The sequence below is a fragment of the Phodopus roborovskii genome, unplaced genomic scaffold (assembly GCF_943737965.1).
Source record: "Phodopus roborovskii unplaced genomic scaffold, PHOROB, whole genome shotgun sequence".
NCBI classification, from domain to species: domain Eukaryota; kingdom Metazoa; phylum Chordata; class Mammalia; order Rodentia; family Cricetidae; genus Phodopus; species Phodopus roborovskii.
Window position 1 is genome coordinate 51,400,958 of NW_026126418.1, and position 17,989 is coordinate 51,418,946.

Below are 17,989 nucleotides of genomic sequence, written 5' to 3' on the forward strand. Positions count from 1 at the left end.
CCATTACTTGACTACACTTATCCTTCATTCCTAGCCTTAACTTCGTAACAAAATTGCTTTATTCCATTTAAAATTCTAATACCGAGGTAACATATTTTCCTACAAAAATATTCTTCTGCTCATCTCTTCTGGAACTTACTCTTTGCTATACCCACGGTCTCTTTGTGTGCTTGAAAAGCTTGAGGGGGACCTTGATGGATGGACTAGGATTAGGTATAATGGGACTCTGTGTTGAACATTGAAGTCTTGTTTGGGATTCACCCCACCAGATTTGAATCTTTTGGGGTGCATAGCATCAGTGCACAGGACCTTACACAGAGCTATGTCCCCAGATCTCCTATGACAGACTTGGGAAAGTGGCTGCTGGTCCTCCTATGTAAACTCAATCCTTTCACAATTGAGGAAATTGCTTAAAAAGGAAAATGTCACCTAAAATGATATTTGACTAGTGACCTTCATGTTGATTTTGTTGTCTTTCTTTAGTGCTAACTCTAATGATCTATTTCCTTCAAGCTTGTGCTCTCTAGTAGTAATCTGTCAATGATTGTGGGATACGTTATGTAGGGATGTTAGCTTTCAGTAGAGAAGTTATTGCTCAGCATGTACACCGCCTGAAGGTTTCTCCACCAGAACCACCTGGAAGCAGGATTCTGGGTCTGGCCCATGCTCCCTTTACTTTGTCAGTATGGAGCAGAGTCCAGGCATTTTCTGCTAACACTGACCAGCTAGTCAGAGTTGGACTGCTGGAAGAGACTCCCTCCATAGTGCCATCTCCCGGGTCACCTAGAAAGACACTGGGAAAGACATTGAGATTGAGGATTTATCAGGACATGTGTCTGTTGCTTTTCCATGCTGGTAGTATAACTGTTGAAGACATTCTCGGGTCTGATAAGTGTGAAATATTTAGTGAATAGAACAAGCAGAAAACAAAAGGAAGAGTAAGAGAAACACTTGCCTGGGGTCTACAATTTTACTATGAATGAGAGCCTGTGCTGTAGAAACACCCATTAAACAGCTATTGTACTGGGGCAACTTCAACTTCCACCACACTAGCCGTCATGGTAACTCCCAAATGATAGCAGGGCTGTGACCTTTCTAGAACACCACAGTCCTCACTTGGAATCTGCAAGTCTCAAGGCAAAGTAGTGCCATAGAAACATGTGTCTTGCTCTAACTGCAGTCAGCTTCTCCTTTGAAAACATAGACTGCTACCTAACCTCAATGCCTAAATGATTAGGTGCCCAGAGCCTCAAAGGTTAATGGATTTTCCTGTTTCTTCTTTTAATAATTGTAACTTTTTGTTGTTGTTGTGTCTCCTTTTGGATTTTTTGGATCCACTGGACTCCTTTAGGTTTTGTACAAAGAAAATGTGGGGAAAGCCACCCCAACCCCTGTCACTCCAGAGATGCAGAGAGTCAAACGCAATCAAGAAAACATTAGCTCGGTATTGTCTTGAGAAATGAAAGTGCTCCTAAGTGCTCCTAATTTACAAAGTAACTCCTCTAGTTTGGCCTGCTCTTAATCCTCTCCCAGGTTAAATTCAAAATGCCAGTTATGATTAATTTCCTTTAAATATTACACACATTTATCATTGCCGTTAACTATTTTTGCTTTTTTTTCTTGAGGGCTGTTCTCACTAATAGCAACAGGTTACACCTAATGTTTCCCTCCCCCCCACTGTATTTATATTTAATAATGAATATTGCCTCCTAGAGAGTGACTTTTAGGTACAACTTTGTTTCTCACAGGTGCTATACAAAGAGAATATGGGAAAAGCCACCCCCACACCCTTTACTCCTGAGATGGAAAGAGTCAAACGCAATCAAGAAAATTTTAGCTCGGTATTTGAGAGGAAAATTAAACCATTAAAATTCTAACAAGCCTGCACATCATGGCTACACCACTAATTCTCACTGTGTTTCCAAGACTTGATACCTTTTTAAAGTTTTTCCTTGGCCACTTAAAAACAACCCAGCCCTGCTAGTTCACATCGAGTCAAACCTTTTATCTCTGGCTTTCTACTGTAACACTTTAATGGCTTTCTCCTCCTGGGGTGTTTCTTATACTGTGTGACATAATTGAGACATAACAGCTAAACAATGAGTTTTCAAAACTTTTTTCTTTTGCTTTCTGATGTCAGGATACTCTTTTGGCTCCTCTAGGTATTGTACAAAGAGAACATGAGAAAAGCAACTCCAACACCTGTCACTCCAGAGATGGAGAGAGCTAAGCGCAACCAAGAAAACATTAGCTCGGTATTCCCCGACTAATAGAGCAGTGAAACGACTTGGAATTAACATTTTAACATCATGAAAACACGCCTTTGTTATTCAACTGAAAAATAACACTAAAATCTAAAACCACAGATACTGCAACAACTTGGAAAATGTTTTAACATCATAAAAATGTGCAATTCTTTCACTGAAAATTTACACTAAAATTAACACAGCTATGCTTTTCCATTCCAAATGATCATACTAAACATACGATAATTGCCTATGGTTTCCTCCTCTTACACTTGACTCTAAGATAGTTTTTTTATAACCAGCTATAACAAATTGACTGCTAACATCTTCTACTCCAGCTATTACTTCTAAGGTACTTCATTAAATGGGCAATACCCAGAAATTACTATCCTCACTTTGATATTCTCGTGTTTTGTGTCTGGAAGACTCTAGTTTGGGCGTCTTGGTTTGTGTAGTCTGGGCATTACTTAATAGTTACATGCTTCAAAAGCCAGGACTTTCAAAATCCTTTCAGTGTCAAGATTTTAATGCAAAATACCATCAAATATTCTGGCACTGGTGGTCTGCAATTCCTAGTAAATTCGAGAGGCCACTTTCTTCCTCTTTTTCAGACTTATACTGTGCCACTTCTCCTTTGAAAATGAAAATATTTTCATTTTCAAATTCAAAACAAGTCTTATGTTTTCTGATGCAAGCCTTGCCTGTCCTTGTTACGATCTGATACAGTGCTCCAATATCTGGCCACTGTCTATTGATTCAAACTTCTCTCACCAGTTTTTTCCATTTGAATCTGTTGGTGTCTTTGAGCTTAAGAATTAGAAGAATGCCATGCCACGTGTTCATGTATGGTCTCTCCTCCATAGGTTCTTTATTCTGATAGTTTCCGGAAACAAATACAAGGCAAAGCTGCCTATGTGCTAGATACACCAGAGATGAGAAGAGTGAGAGAAACCCAACGGCACATCTCAACAGTAAGTCTGGAATTATTTTAAAATACAAATTAAAGGTATGTGCCTGCCTGTTTGTATTTTGACTATGTGTATGCAATGCCTGCAGGGGCCACAAGGAGGGTATCAGATCTAGAACTGGAATTTCATGTTTGTGAACTGCCCAATCTGTGCTGGGAACTGAACCTGGGTACCCTGCAAGAACAACAAATGCTCTTAACTGCTGAGCCATCTCTTCAGCCACAAGAATTCATCATGCTATTATATTTTCATAATGTAAATTTATATTTCAGGTGAAATATCATGAAGACTTTGAGAAACACAAAGGCTGTTTCACTCCAGTGGTGACAGATCCTATCACTGAACGAGTAAAGAAAAACACACAGGACTTCAGTGACATCAACTACCGAGGTATTCAAAGAAAAGTGGTAGAAATGGAACACAAACGGAATGACCAGGATCAAGACACCATCACAGGTAACTGAAAACAAAGTGACAGCCAATGGAAGACAAAGGACACACACCTGTGAAAGCAAGCCCCTTTAGACAGTTTTTAAAGCTGAGATCTCAGAGGCATCTTCTGCCATCTTTGTACCAAGACCAGAACCTCCTGTGATTGCCTCGTGCTTACAAACAAATGTGAGAACAGTGTTCTTTCCTTTCAGGTCTGCGTGTCTGGCGCACTAACCCTGGTTCGGTTTTTGACTATGACCCCGCAGAAGACAACATTCAATCCCGAAGTTTACACATGATAAATGGTATGCACATTCCCAGAGCTTCATGACAGAAACATCACCATCTAGTAGACTAGAGTCAAGGAATGTTCCTTCCTTCTAGGGTTTTCATCTTCTGACCATGCCCACTGACTGGTGGGCCAAACTAAGTATGATGCTCAATTTAGGAAGATTCTGACAAACCGTTTCACTTCATGTCTCCTTCAGATCCCATTATTATCATTTGTTTATTTTCCTAAAGAGAAAAAACAGTAAGTTAAAGGAAAGTTGATAATAAAGTACATAGACAAAGGAGAAAGAACATACATGTTCACCAGGAACATTTTGAACTATTTGTGTTAGGGGGATACTCACAAGAGTAGCGGTACATACTCATACTGTCTGCTCATACAGAAAATAAACCATTGGGCCAGACAGTGTCATGTACTCCTTAATCCCAGGAGGCAGAGGCAAGCAGAACATTGAGTTCCAGGCCAGCCAAGGGCTCCAGGGTGAGACCCAACTTTTTGTTTGTTTAGTAAAGTATGTTATGTTGTAGTCTGAGGATAAAGAGAGACAAGTAATTATTACTCTTGGTTCTACCCTGACATATACAATTTTAAGGTTGTGCACCAAATACCAGGGGACACAGGAAGTAAGGGAGGCCTTCCTGGAGAAACTGAAATGAGGATGTGATTGCCCTCTATTCATTGAAGTGAGCCAGGAAAAAGAATGTGTTGGTGGGAAGGCCCTGTAGTTAAAGAAAGACAGAGTCGGAAACCTCCTTCTGGCACTTAAGCCACCTTTGGCCATTTAATCTCTCATCTGAAAAGGAGAACAACTGTACACTAAAAGAATTTGCATGTAAGCCATAGAAAACCACTTAGAACTTCTATATTTGACAAAAACAAACATCATAATGGAGGCATCACTGATGTAGAAACCTTACTCTGTTGCCTGTCTCCTAGTTCAAGCTCAACGCCGGAGCCGAGAGCAGTCGAGATCTGCCAGTGCACTGAGTATCAGTGGGGGTGAGGACAAGTCTGAGCATTCTGCAGACCAGCACCTTTCCACGTACAGTGATGGAGGTGCCTTCTTCTCTGCTACCTCAACAGGTACAAGTAGACTTTCCCAGATGGGCATGTTCATGCACAACTGTCATCCCAGCATTTGAGAGGCTCTAGCTGGAGGATTGCACATATGAGGCCACCCAGTACTATGACAAGTATCCACTTGTCTCAATCAAGTGGATGATACGGGCTGACTGTCAGGAGATCAAATCACTGATTGCTACTAAGCAGTATTTTAAATCTAAGTTACTTGTCTGAGAAAAAAACTAGAATTGTGGAATGACATGAAGCTACATGTTTAACTTTTGTAACTTTACTAGCTCTCCTCTTCACAGGAGTCATTAATAGAGGAAGAGACAAGACTGCTTGGTTGATAACCACAGATGAGTTGTCTACCCCATGTCTTTACAGGCTCACTTTCTTCGTTGCAGGTTACAAACATGTGAAAACCACTGAGCTACCACAGCAGCGGTCATCTTCAGTCGCCACCCAGCAGACGACACTGTCTTCTGTCCCATCCCATCCATCTACTGCCGGAGTAAGTAAAGAGTAACAGGCATAAATCACTAGATTTGTGTATTTTTTCAGTTTTTTTCCATTCTTTAATTCTGATTGTAACATATATAAATATATAAACACACCCTGCTGGGTCCACAAAGTACTGCTCATATGTATATGTTTAGGGCTGACCACTTGGTGTTAGGAAGGAGCCCCATAATTGGTTATCTGACTGTTCTCCTCTCTTAACTGCCTATAGGTCTTCATTTAATAGTATGGCCTTGGAAGACTTCTCCCAGTTGATGAAGTCTTATTTAGGCAAGCATATTGTTGAGATTTCATGAGTGCAGCTTCCCTCTCCTATATATTAGGTACAATCCTACATTCCCTACATCATTGATATCAAATTCTCTTTTCAGAACAGCGCCTGAACTTTCTACTTTGTTATTTGAAGAATATTTCTGTGAAGTGTCCTTAAAATCACTTAATCCTACACAGCCACTCTGGTCCTTTTGGGGGGCTAAGCAGTAAACTCAGGTATAAGTGCTCAGAATGCAATTAAGAGATTATACTGGTCTCAGAAAATGGCAATAATAGATTCTCCTCTAGGTTCTATTGAGTAGTTGATGAAGTGTACCAGCCATGATTACTCTCCACTGAACAGGCCTTAAGTCCAGTCAGACAGCTGCTGGTTATTAACTTTTAGGACTATCTTGCTGTGCCGGTCATTGGTGTAGTTCATAAACATCCTATCTGGGTAGGGCTGTTGTTTTTCTCCCTTGGCAACTTGCATAGAGCCTTTGAAGTCAGATCCAGCTGGATTTCCACAAGTCCTGGTCTGATGTGGGTGGTGTCTTCAGGGACTTACTTCCAAATTATAGGGAATAGCCTCCATGGTTTTCATGCCTACTACTGGAGTTTTTGTTAGTCTATGGCTGTTGGGGGAAGCTTACCACTCCACTGATATTACTTCATTAAAGAAATGTAATATATAGATATTTATAACATAAATATATTACTTACATGTAATTTCAAGTAAACATAAAATGATTCCTTATATGTAATTTCAAGTAAACATAAAATGATTCCCTATAGCTTTATCCATCTTCCCATCTCCCCAGTTACAACACCTGTGTCCTTCCTCTATAGAGCCTTTTCTCTACAGTTACTCCAGGGTACACACACACACATGGACCTAGGACCCATAAATAAAAGAACATGTGACATTTGTCTTTCTGGTTTACCTTACTCAGTATAATATGTAGTCTACCCACTTACCTGCACACTTTTTTTTTTTTTTTTGGCTAAATCTTATTCCATTTTATTATCCACTTGTCCACTTGTCAGCTGAAGCACATTTAGGAATTTGCAGTTCCTGGCTATTGAGAGCAAAAATGAACATGGATGAGCAAGCATCTCCACAGTAGGATCATCAAACACTTTGAGCTGGTGTAGGCGGTTCAGATGGTAGACCTATTTTTGTTATTTGAAGGATTCTCCACACTGATTTCCAGAGCGGCTGTGTATTCTGGGTCTTAAACTTCTATGAGATGTATAGTTTCTCCCACTCTGTAGGCTTGCACAAAAATTTTTCAGTTTTATGAAATCCCACTTGTGCATTGTTGGCCTTTATTCCTGGGCAAAGGGGCCTTATTCAGAAAGTCTTTTCCTTCCTACATCTTGAAGATTACTGCCTACGTTTTATTCTAGCAGTTTCAACATTCATGTTACATATTGAGGTCTTTACTTTTGTGCAGTGATTGACTTAAGATGTTTGTATGTTTGTTGTTTTGATGTTAGAGTGATACTGGTTTCATAGAATTTGCAAATACCCTTCTCTTTCAAATGTGTGTGTATATACATATACACTTTTTTTCACTAATGAGTTTGTCTAATTACTAGAGGGTTGTTAATTTTAAAGCTTCATTCATTACATTGTGTTCAGAACAAATGAAATTATTTCAATTGTTCTGAACTTAGTTTGTAAGATTTGCCTTAGGATGGCATCTGTTTTACAGAGCAACATTTAGAACAACATATAGAATGTATACTTTTTTAGTGTCAGTTGAAATACTCTGTTGATATCAGGCCTATTTGTTCTGTTTGTTTTGTATTTATCTAGATAGCCTGTCTCTTTGTGAAAGTTAGGGTAGTGAAAAATCACCTACTCTTATGGAGTTGGGAATTACTCTTGCCTTTAACTTCAGAAGTACGCTTTTTATGAAACTGGGTGTATCAGAGTTTGACACATATATGTTAAGAAATGTAGTTTCTTCTGGGTTGATTATTCTTTTGATTAGAATGAAGATCAAAGTCTATTCTGCCAGATATCAGGATAGTCACACCTGCTTGTTTTCTAGCCTCATTTTACTTTGAGGTACCTATTTCTTAAAGCTGAGTTTCTTATAGACAGCAGAAATATGTATTTTGTCTCATTCCTTGACACTAATCTATTTCTCTTGGTTACACAATTGAAGCAGTTAATACCAACTTTGCAAAGTGGAGTTGCTTGCTGTCTGTTGTCTTAGTTCTGTTTTGCATTTTGGTAATTAAAGCTTCATTGTTTTTCCTGTAGCCTCTCACCAAAATGTTGCTTCCAATATTTTCTGTAAGGCTGGATTGATGACTCAGTAGGTCACTGAGCAGGCTCAGGCTATAAACATCTGGAAGTTTTTGCTTTGTACAAGTTGATCAGCTGTCTATAAACATTGGTAGGGAACATGAGGAAAACTTTGCCGAGCCTATATGGGGAATGGCTTTGTCTTAGGAGTCCTTGTATGACCATCCCATGTCAACAATACACACTCACTAGAGACTTGTCTCGTGGGCTTTCTCTATCCCTCAGAGCTTCTTTTCTTTATTACACTTTACTTTTTTTTTATATGTATGTTTTTCCTCTACTTATTTATGTACAGTCCAAAAAAAGGCCACTGGATCCCCCGATACTGGAGTTACAGACAGTTGTGACTAGGAATTGAACCTAGATCCCCCAAAAGAGCAGGACATGCTCTTAAAGACTGAGCCCTCTCCAGCAAGAAAAATCATCTTGCCTGGAAAGTACTGCCTTTAATCCCAGTACTCAGGAAGTAGACACAGGTGCTTCGCTGAATGTTTGAGGCCAGCCTGATCTACAAAGCGAGTTCCAGGACAGCTAGGACTGTTAAAAAGAGGAAATCCTGTCTCAAAAAAAGTTAAAAATTTGTGTTTGGTGGTACCTGCACACGGGCTTTTGTAGTTAAATTTACCCAAAAAGTCATATGCTGTACCAATATATGTTGTTTTCCTTGCTTTCATTCTCATGAATAGAAAATCTTCCGTGCCATGTACGACTATATGGCTGCAGATGCAGATGAAGTGTCCTTCAAAGATGGAGATGCTATAGTGAATGCTCAGGCGATTGATGAAGGCTGGATGTATGGCACTGTGCAAAGGACCGGCAGGACCGGCATGCTCCCAGCCAACTATGTGGAAGCTGTTTAGGTACTTCAAGATCTCCATCAATCAGTGGACAGTGCCTGCATCTTTGCGGGCAACATTTCAGTGGAGACTTCAGTGTACCCCTGCTCTCAAGCTGCTTAATCACTTCAATTGTATTAATATCATTTGATGCACTGCCAGCTCTTCTATAGAAACCAAGTTATTCTTCATGAAAATAAACACTAATTCATCTACTCAGTTCCTAAAGTAAACTTAACAGATTCGTTCTTTTCTAGATTTACAGATGAAACCAAAGACCGTAAACATTTAATTAAAGGCTCATTTTTGAAAATTACCACTGTCTTTCCGTTCTAAAATAAGTTGAAGTTCACAGCACAATTTTGAAAAGCTTCTGTAGGGCTATGCAACCGACCCAGTCTTTCCCAATTATAAAAGTGTTTTAACATTATATTAGACATGCAAAATAGTAAAAGAAAAATATGTGTGAACCACCGTTCTTGTTTAATAAGCACTAACACCTGTGTTTCTAAACTTGTTTCTGTAAGATACAAAAAATAACTGTCGAGAAAATGGAAGCTAATAAAAATCTTTAGCTCTGCAACAAACTGCTCATGGGCTTAAACAGTGGATTGGTGGTTAAGCACTGGCGGAGCTGGGCATTGGAAGCACATACCTTTTAATACCAGCACCTGGGAGGCATAGGCTGGATCTCTGTGAGGCCAGCCAGATACAGCATATACATGGTACAGGCATACACACAGGCAAAAACACCTATGTGTATAAACGATAAAACCTAAAGTATGGATTAGGTTTTGTTAATTCTCCCAGCTAATTTATGTCTCCTGACTAGAGAGGCCAGGCAATTAATACCAACTTTTGGGGTTGGTACTAATCCATACTTATTTCAGTAAACATCCCTTACGCTTTTTTAAGACAATGTTGGCTTGAGGGATACTTGTCACCTCAATGCAGTGGGATGACAATATAAGCAAAAATGTGTGTGAAGGGACAAGAGGAAAACCAGTAACGATATATAAGCTTTTTTTTTTTTCCCCTCAAACCATCCTTCTGAAGGATCCAAAGGTTGTCCCCAACACATGATAGCTACAATAACACAGCTGTATGGAGCAGGTTCTTTTAGTTGCTTTTTGTTTTGGGTAATACTGGAGATCAAACCAAGGCTCTTAGGCATTCTAGGGAAGTGCCCCCTCCCCCCCTCAAGTTTCTTAACATATGACTCTCTGAAACTCATGGGGTTGAGTACTATAGCAAAAATCACACACTTGTAAGGAGAGAACCCTGATATGCCAGGCACTGTACTGGATAATGGAAGTCATATCAATGAAAAGGTTGGGTCCTCACAGTCCCAGGAAAAGGCATACTATACCTGTTGATTTCCCAATACTGCACAAAAGTACCTTAAATCGGGGGGATGGGAGGTTCTCTGGACAGTTGTGGAGATTTCAGTCCAATTGGACCAATAAGAGAACGGATTTATCTTAATGACCACACAGCCAAAATAAACAAAGACAATACATGAAAGTAGAAAAAGATTACCTGCAGCAGGCAAGCAGTTGCTTGAGAATCAGAATCTTTGCCAAGCTATGTTCTCCCCTAACAAAAGAAGGTTAAGGAATTTATTGAGACTATCTGCATTTGCTTTCTAGTATAATAAAATATTCTGACCAAAAGCAACTTGGGGGATGGCATTTAGCTTATATTTCCATGTCACAGTTTATCACTAAGGAACTCTAGGGTAGGGCACAGATAATCAAAGAATGTTACTTAACAGGATGCTCCTCATGGCTTACTCCCCTGCCAAGGTATAGCAACAACCAGTGAACTGGGTTCTCCCACATCAATCAAGAAAATGCTCCCCAACAAAGACTTGCATATATGCACACAAAATAACCAGCACAAAGGCATATATTTATTCTTAAAAGCAAGGCACCTTAGAGATACATTCCTGTGCATGCCCAGTTTGCACATTAAAATGTCCCCCCCCCCCACTTCCAGGTAGAGTTTCTCTGTATTGCTTTTGGGGCCTGTCCTGGAACTCACTCTGTAGACCAGGCTGGCCTCCATCTCAGAGATCCACTTGCCTCTGCCTCCTGAGTGCTAGAATTAAAGGCATGTGCCACCAACACCCAGCAAGCCTGATTTCCTAATACACCCCAGGAGCCCCTGTCCATAGATGGCATTGCCCACAGTGGACTGGGTCCTGCCCTACCAATCATAAATCAAGAAAATGCCTCACAGACTTGTCTGTAGGCCAGTCTCATAGAGGGACTTGCAGTTGAGGTTCCCTCTTTCAAAATGACTCGTTTTTGTCAAGCTAACAAAAACCAATAAAGGACAACTAGCCCTTTGCCAATCTGACATAAAAACAATCACTGTTTATTAATAAATCATCCTTGTCTATCACCCAAATATATCGATATCACAATATAAAACACAGTATAACTTTAGTCTTCAAATATTTCAACATTTCAGTTAAGTCTCAGCTGTCTTTACAAAGGCAATACCTCCTAACTGTGGGTGCCTTATGGAGGGGAATAAATACTTCTTATTCAGCCAGGTGGTGGTGGCGCACACTTCTAATCCCAGCACGTGGGAGGCAAAGGCAGTCGGGATCTCTGAGTTCAACGCCAGCCAGATCTACAGAGCTAGTTCCAGGACAGCCAGGGCTGCACAGAGAAACCATCTCAAAAAGAGCAAAGAACCAGGGCATGGTTCCAATCAAAGCAAAGCCAAAATCTTGAACACTGTATTCTAAAAAGCTGTCCAGTGCCTGGCTCTCACCATCATCTAGCTCCAAAGTTCGTGGGAAGTTCCACCTGTCCTGTCATTTGCAGTACAAGCAGTTTGTCTTGTGGTCTCAGGCTGGCTCCACCTCACACCTGCCAAGTCCTGCACTCTCCACTCTAACAACTGAGGCTGCACCTTCACTGATAATCTATCCTAGCGCCTCAGCTTCTCTCTAACCTCTTCAGTCTTGGGGTGTCCACTGCAACTGAGGCTGCACCTTCATAAACTGCTTCCTGGCCTCACAGCAGAGACTCCAGCCCTGCTACATGGTACCAAGTATCAGCTTCTATGAGCCCTTCAAGTCCTGTAGCTTTCATGCTACCTAACCTTGTAGATTTCCACATTACTAAGCTACCAGCTTGAGATGTCCCCTTGGCACCCTCAAGATTACAGCTTATGGATGCTGAACCTGATGAAAAACTTACCAGATTTCACCTCAACGATGCTGGTCTTTTCTTAATCAACTAATTTCTCAAACCCAGCTAGCCAGCACCTCTGTAAAACCAAGGTTTCATGTCAGTGGTGCTGGACTTTAAGCACAGCTGATTCTTCAGTTCTAGCTAACCAGAAACCAGATTCTTGATTTTAAAATTTGCCCAAATGAGTAGTAATTTGAGTGACTCAATGAACTTCACAAACAGGACCTCAATCATTGGCATTTCTACCAATTTCCCTAAGTGCCCATGGAATAGCTTTGAAAAATTCAGAAGTTCCAATCCTCCTGATGGGGAAACCTGTCCAGGTCTGTCACAGAAATACCCCAGCTCCCGCTACCAATTTTATTAGTCAGCTTTCTTGTTTGTTGTGATAAAACATGATCATAAGCAACTTGGGAAGAAAAGAATTTGGCTTTACCCAAAAAGGTGGTTTGAATAATTAGTTCCCCATAGCTCTGGCATTTGAATTTTCTGGTAGTTGTTTGATAAGGTTCTTAATGGAGCTATGTCACCTACATTTCTAGTGCATTCCTCTGTTTATGGATGCTGAGTCACTCCTCAGCAGCTGTTCCAGTACCATGTCTGCTTGCCTCCATATTCCCCACCATGAAGGTGACGGACACCAATCCCTCTACAACTGTAAACTCCACTTTGGGTTGCTTTGATTAGATTTTATCACAGCAATAGCAAAGTAACTGATTCATACTCCCTGATCAGAGTCCATCACTAAGAAAACCAAGGAAGGAACTCAAGCAGAGGACTTAGAAACAGGAATCCATAAGGAACTCTATTTACTGGCCTGTCCTCATGGTTTGATCTGTCTGTCTTTCATGTAACCAGGGACCACCTGCCCAAGGGTGGCACCACCCACAGTAGGCTGGGCCCTTCCACCTCAATGATTAATCAAGAAAATGTCCCACACACTTTACTGCAGGCCAAACTATGGGAGTTATTGTGCCACTTTCCAAATGCCCCTGGTTTGTGTCAAGTAGACAGACTGACACATAAATGCAGTATTGTACACTTTCGTTATTTAATAAAGTCTATGGAATCCATATAACAGGATAAACCAGAAACTTTACAAAGCAACCCTGAGAAACTGGGGAAAGGACGAGATACTGTCTGTTGACATGCCATAATGCTCATATACACTGGTATCTGGACCATGTTATTTATCCTTATACCCTTCAGGTCTCAAACTACAGATATCAAAAATCAAGAAACAAAAGTAAACACTAGAAATTAGTTTTCATACTTTTAAATAAAAGTACATTCTTAATAACCAGTCTCAAATGGCAAATTATTACAGCCAATTCCCAATTACTCATGAGAAGTTCTATTATAAAGCAAAGACTCAAAACCACTAAGCGCCTGACACAATAAGGTCTGCCTGCTGCTTCCAAGACTGTTAACAACACAACCTAATATAGTTAATAATGGGATTTAACAAGTATTTGTTAAATTTTAAGTTAAAATTAGAAAAACCCAAATATACTTTGAATGTAAATCTAAACTTTCACCAAGGCAGCAACATATTCACAAATGACTGGTTTGAATTCTGTTAGGGCTATCCACAGAAAGTGTTTAAAACAGACTGAAAGCAACTGCTTACTCTACAACACAGAAAGTGAACAGCCATATTCCACATTATTTCATAGGTATAACTTACTAGGTACCACACGCTTCTCCCTCACACCCAAGTCCCCTGATATCAAGGCAAGCACATAACATATTTAATGGCTCAAGAAAGTGTCCTGAAGAACTAGTTTCATAGCATAAGTGCATTGGAACAGCAGTAAAACATCCACAACCTGGGTTCTTATAAACAAAAACCAATCTACCACTGTCTAAACTGACCACATACCAAACATGAACAGAACTGTCCTCTATACAAGGACTGAAAAATTTGAGGCAAATATTTGAGGACTGTATATAGGCTTGTCATCAAAATAGGAAAGCGACCCAACACAAAAGCAGCCCAACACAGCCTGATTGCCACTATTCTGGATACTAAGATAAAATTTCATTATTTTTTCCATCAGCTTCAAAATATTTTTTTAAAGATTATTCCTAATGATTTAAAACAAAGAACAAGAAGTGTGGCTGGAAAGAGCTTGGCAGCCAAGAGCCCTGGATACTATTCTTGAGGACCCAGGTTCCATTCCCAGTACCCACATGACAGCTCACCATCCATCATCTGAACCCAAGCTCCAGAAGATCTGACGGCCTTCTCTTCTGGCCTCTGTACCATATTACATTGTGCACAGACATAAACAAAGGCAAAACACCAACACACACAAAAACAAACAAAAAACAGGAGTTAATGCAGTTAGCTCCATGCTATAATGACTAGATTATCCTGCTGTATTTTGGTTTCTATAAATCAACTTGTTTCTTCTTAGAAAATTCTTACTCTATTTAAAAATATTTTAGATAATTCTTAATCAATGATGCACAAAAAATAGTTTTAATGGCCCATTTGTTCCATGATATTACACTGAACATTCTAGGTACATAACTTTTATTAAGAACCAAGGCTTCCTTTTAAAGATTTACTGCTAGAAGTATAGGCAAAGTACTGAATGAATGGATAGATGTTCCTTTCATGACCTTGAACTCTTGCTTCTCCTATCCCTACCTCACAAGCCACCACACACCCTTGATTACATATTTTACAATAATCACTCATGTTAATTGTAAAAAAACAACTCCAGTACCGTTTAATGAGAAAAGCATTCAGAAACCAATGGCCATTTTCAAAACATAGGACTGCTTATTATACCAAATAGTTTTATCACCAAATTCTGGCTGCATGTAGTGGTACACAGTTAACATCTACACTGAGAAGTCGGTGGCAAGCACTGTGCTGTGAGTTAAGAGGCCAGCCTAGTCTATATAAGGAGCCAACCCTGTAACAAAACCCTGTCTCCTGGTCTACAAAAGCTAGTTCCAGGACAGTCAGGGCTACACAGAGAAACCCTGTCCTGAAAAAATAAAAGTAAATTATTGAATGAATGAATAAATGAACGAACAAACAAACAAACAAAACCCTGTCTCAAACAGTTTTTTGGTTGAGGCTAGAGGATTGCCCTAAATTTCACACCAGGACAGTCTCCAAAGCTATAAAGAGAAACCCTGTCTCGAAAAACCAAAAACAAGCAAGCAAACAAACAAACAAAACCCTGTCTCAAATAGTTTTTTGGTTGAGGCTATTGCCACTAATTTCACACCAGCCCTAGCAATGAAGTAAATTTCATACCAGCTGGGGCAGAAATAAGACTGACTCAAAATTCACCTGTCTTCCTCTCTCCATTGCATCATTTCCTGTGCACTAATAAGCATATATATTTAATGTTAAAAGTTGGTTTTGTACTGAGATTACAAACCACCAAAGACAACATTTCTTCTGCTACAACGGAGGTATAAGTTACCTAGGAGAGGTTGTTCTTTTTGACATCAGCAGTTTAAAACACAGCCTGAATTTTCAAGTTACATCAAGGGTCCATATTTTATACTAGTGGTATTTTCCAGGAATGTGAGTGCTACAACACAGGCCATGTCTGCTTTTAATTAAAACAGGGGGAAAAAATGTAACAAAATTATAACATTTGCCATCTATTCCAAGAACTCACAGCTTTTTTGAGAGCGCTTTTACAAAATAACTACAGATCTTAAATTTGAAAGACATGGACTTTAATGGGTACTTCCAAAGAGCAATATATAAAGCCAGGTACATAACAGACATAACCATTAACTGAGTCATCAGAAACTGCAAAATCAACATGCCTTTCATCAAAACACTTAGGAGGCTGAAGCAAATGTTACTGGGGATTTGAGAGTAACTGGTCTACAAAGTGAGTTCTAGTCCAGCCTGAACTAGTTATGGTAATGAACGAAGGCCTCTGCCCTCAGCCAAGTGTCACCCCAATAACAACTGACTTGGCTGACAACAGGTTCTGAAATCAACCACAGTAATGAAATAAGACCTGAGCCGCCTTAGTCAAAGCTGAAAGCAAGGCACTGCAGTACGGGACAGTACTATCAACTATTTCCACTGACTTCAGAACCAGCACTTTTATTATTTTCACATATTTGCCTTAAGCCAATCAAAACCCTCCAATATTTAGAAAACATTAGATTTTAAGATCCTACTTTTCTCCAGTTTTATGGATTTAAACAGATTGTTGGACTTAGCACAAAGCTGTCATCTGCTTAAGCCTCCCAAGTACTGCAATTGCAGGCACAAGTCACCATGTTCAGTGTCCAATCATTAACATTTTAAATTACTGACATTCCAACGACCCTTAAATATGTAAGTGGACTCCTGGCTACTTACAAGTTATACTTGGGGGGGGGGGGGTAGGGGAGAGGAATCCAAAGGCAATGTCATTCAACAACTGTGCTTTTAACCTTTAGACTTAAATCCTATTTAAACACTGTATTAAACTGATTAATTGGATTCATCACCCACATTTTGAAATTCAGAATTACACCCTGCAATACTCAGTAGTAGTTTAACGTGCTAAAACGGAGGAACATCTTCAGTTATACTCAGTTTGATCAAACTCCACTGTGTTCACACATGAAAAATACACTTTGCCACACCACTAGCCTTTTTTAGGCTAAGATGGCTCAGCCACTACAGCACTTGCTGCCCCTTCAGGAAATGAATTTGGTTGCCAGGGTAGCTCACATCTGGCTACAACTCTGGTTTTCCCAGGGATCAGATGCCTTCCTCTGGCTGTCATGGGCACCAGGTATGTACATGGCATACATATATACATGCTAGTAGAACACTCATGCACAGAAAAGGATGTTTTTAATTTTATTCATATGTGTGCATGCATGCACACACATATGCGTGCACCATGTACATGTAGAAGTCAAAGGGACAGCGGGGGGGGGGGTCTCTGCTAGAAAAAGGAGACCTTAAACTACAAAAGGCTTTACAATTGCAGTGTGAGTCTAAGAAGAGGTTAAACTAAGTTTGAAACTAAGATTACCCACTGATTTTATTCAGAAAATAGGCAAAATATATCCTTCGGGAAAACAAAATGCAGCCAGGCATGGTAGCAACCACCTGCAATCTCCGAACTCTGGAGGCAGAGGCGGCAGTAGGATCATAGAAGTTTGTAGGACAAACTGGCCAGCCTAACCAAGCCAGTGTCACCCTGCAGCCCCACCCCCATACCCAGGCCAGAGATGCTCATGTGTGGCAGGCACTTCTTCCCTGAGCCAAGGCGTCAATCCTGCCTCAATGCCTAGAGACTGCTGACCCAGAGATACCCATGAGGAAAGGACAGCACATCAGAGTCAACAGCCTGAGCCAACAGGACCTTGGGAGGGGGTGTAAGGGCAGGTCTAACTTCGTGAATAAATGAGTCTACAGTCTAAGTAGTCAGTGTTGCATCTTCTCAACCCCTACTCTATAAGGGGTGACCGAGCAGGGTAACTTGCAACAGAAGTTTAAACCTAGCCTGGGAAACACCAAGACTATCTCAAAAACAGATAAAACGTGAAGTCAGGCACTATTTAGTAAAATTTACAAACTGTTTAATAATATATCCTTTTTTGTACTAGACAAAAACATACATATAAAAAGGGCAGTCTCAAATTTCTTCCACGTTTAGGTTTCAATGTATATGATTAAACCAGTTATCTCTATAGACGTTTTATAGTATAATCTGCAATGCGCAATGAAAATATCCAGGCTAACTCTCCATTAAGAAGAAACATAATGAGGCACATTTTCCAGTGGCTGGGATCCTCTTCCAAACCAAAAGAAAAAGGAAAAAAAAAAAAAAAGAAAAGAAAAGAAAAAAAAAAAAGTAG

General features: G+C 40.0%; 1 protein-coding gene across 1 annotated transcript in view; it reads left to right on the forward strand.

Moving 5' to 3' along the window:
• Positions 1–9,053, forward strand: part of Neb (nebulin) — a 178,569-nt gene extending 169,516 nt beyond the window's left edge. The window contains exons 155-163 of the mRNA XM_051183847.1: positions 1,352–1,444; positions 1,749–1,841; positions 2,163–2,255; positions 3,110–3,217; positions 3,487–3,670; positions 3,859–3,951; positions 4,875–5,021; positions 5,408–5,514; positions 8,781–9,053. Of these exons, the coding sequence (XP_051039804.1) occupies positions 1,352–1,444; positions 1,749–1,841; positions 2,163–2,255; positions 3,110–3,217; positions 3,487–3,670; positions 3,859–3,951; positions 4,875–5,021; positions 5,408–5,514; positions 8,781–8,954 (1,092 nt within the window). The 3' untranslated portion in view covers positions 8,955–9,053. The remainder of the gene's footprint in view (positions 1–1,351; positions 1,445–1,748; positions 1,842–2,162; positions 2,256–3,109; positions 3,218–3,486; positions 3,671–3,858; positions 3,952–4,874; positions 5,022–5,407; positions 5,515–8,780) is intronic.
• Positions 9,054–17,989: the final 8,936 nt, after the last annotated feature.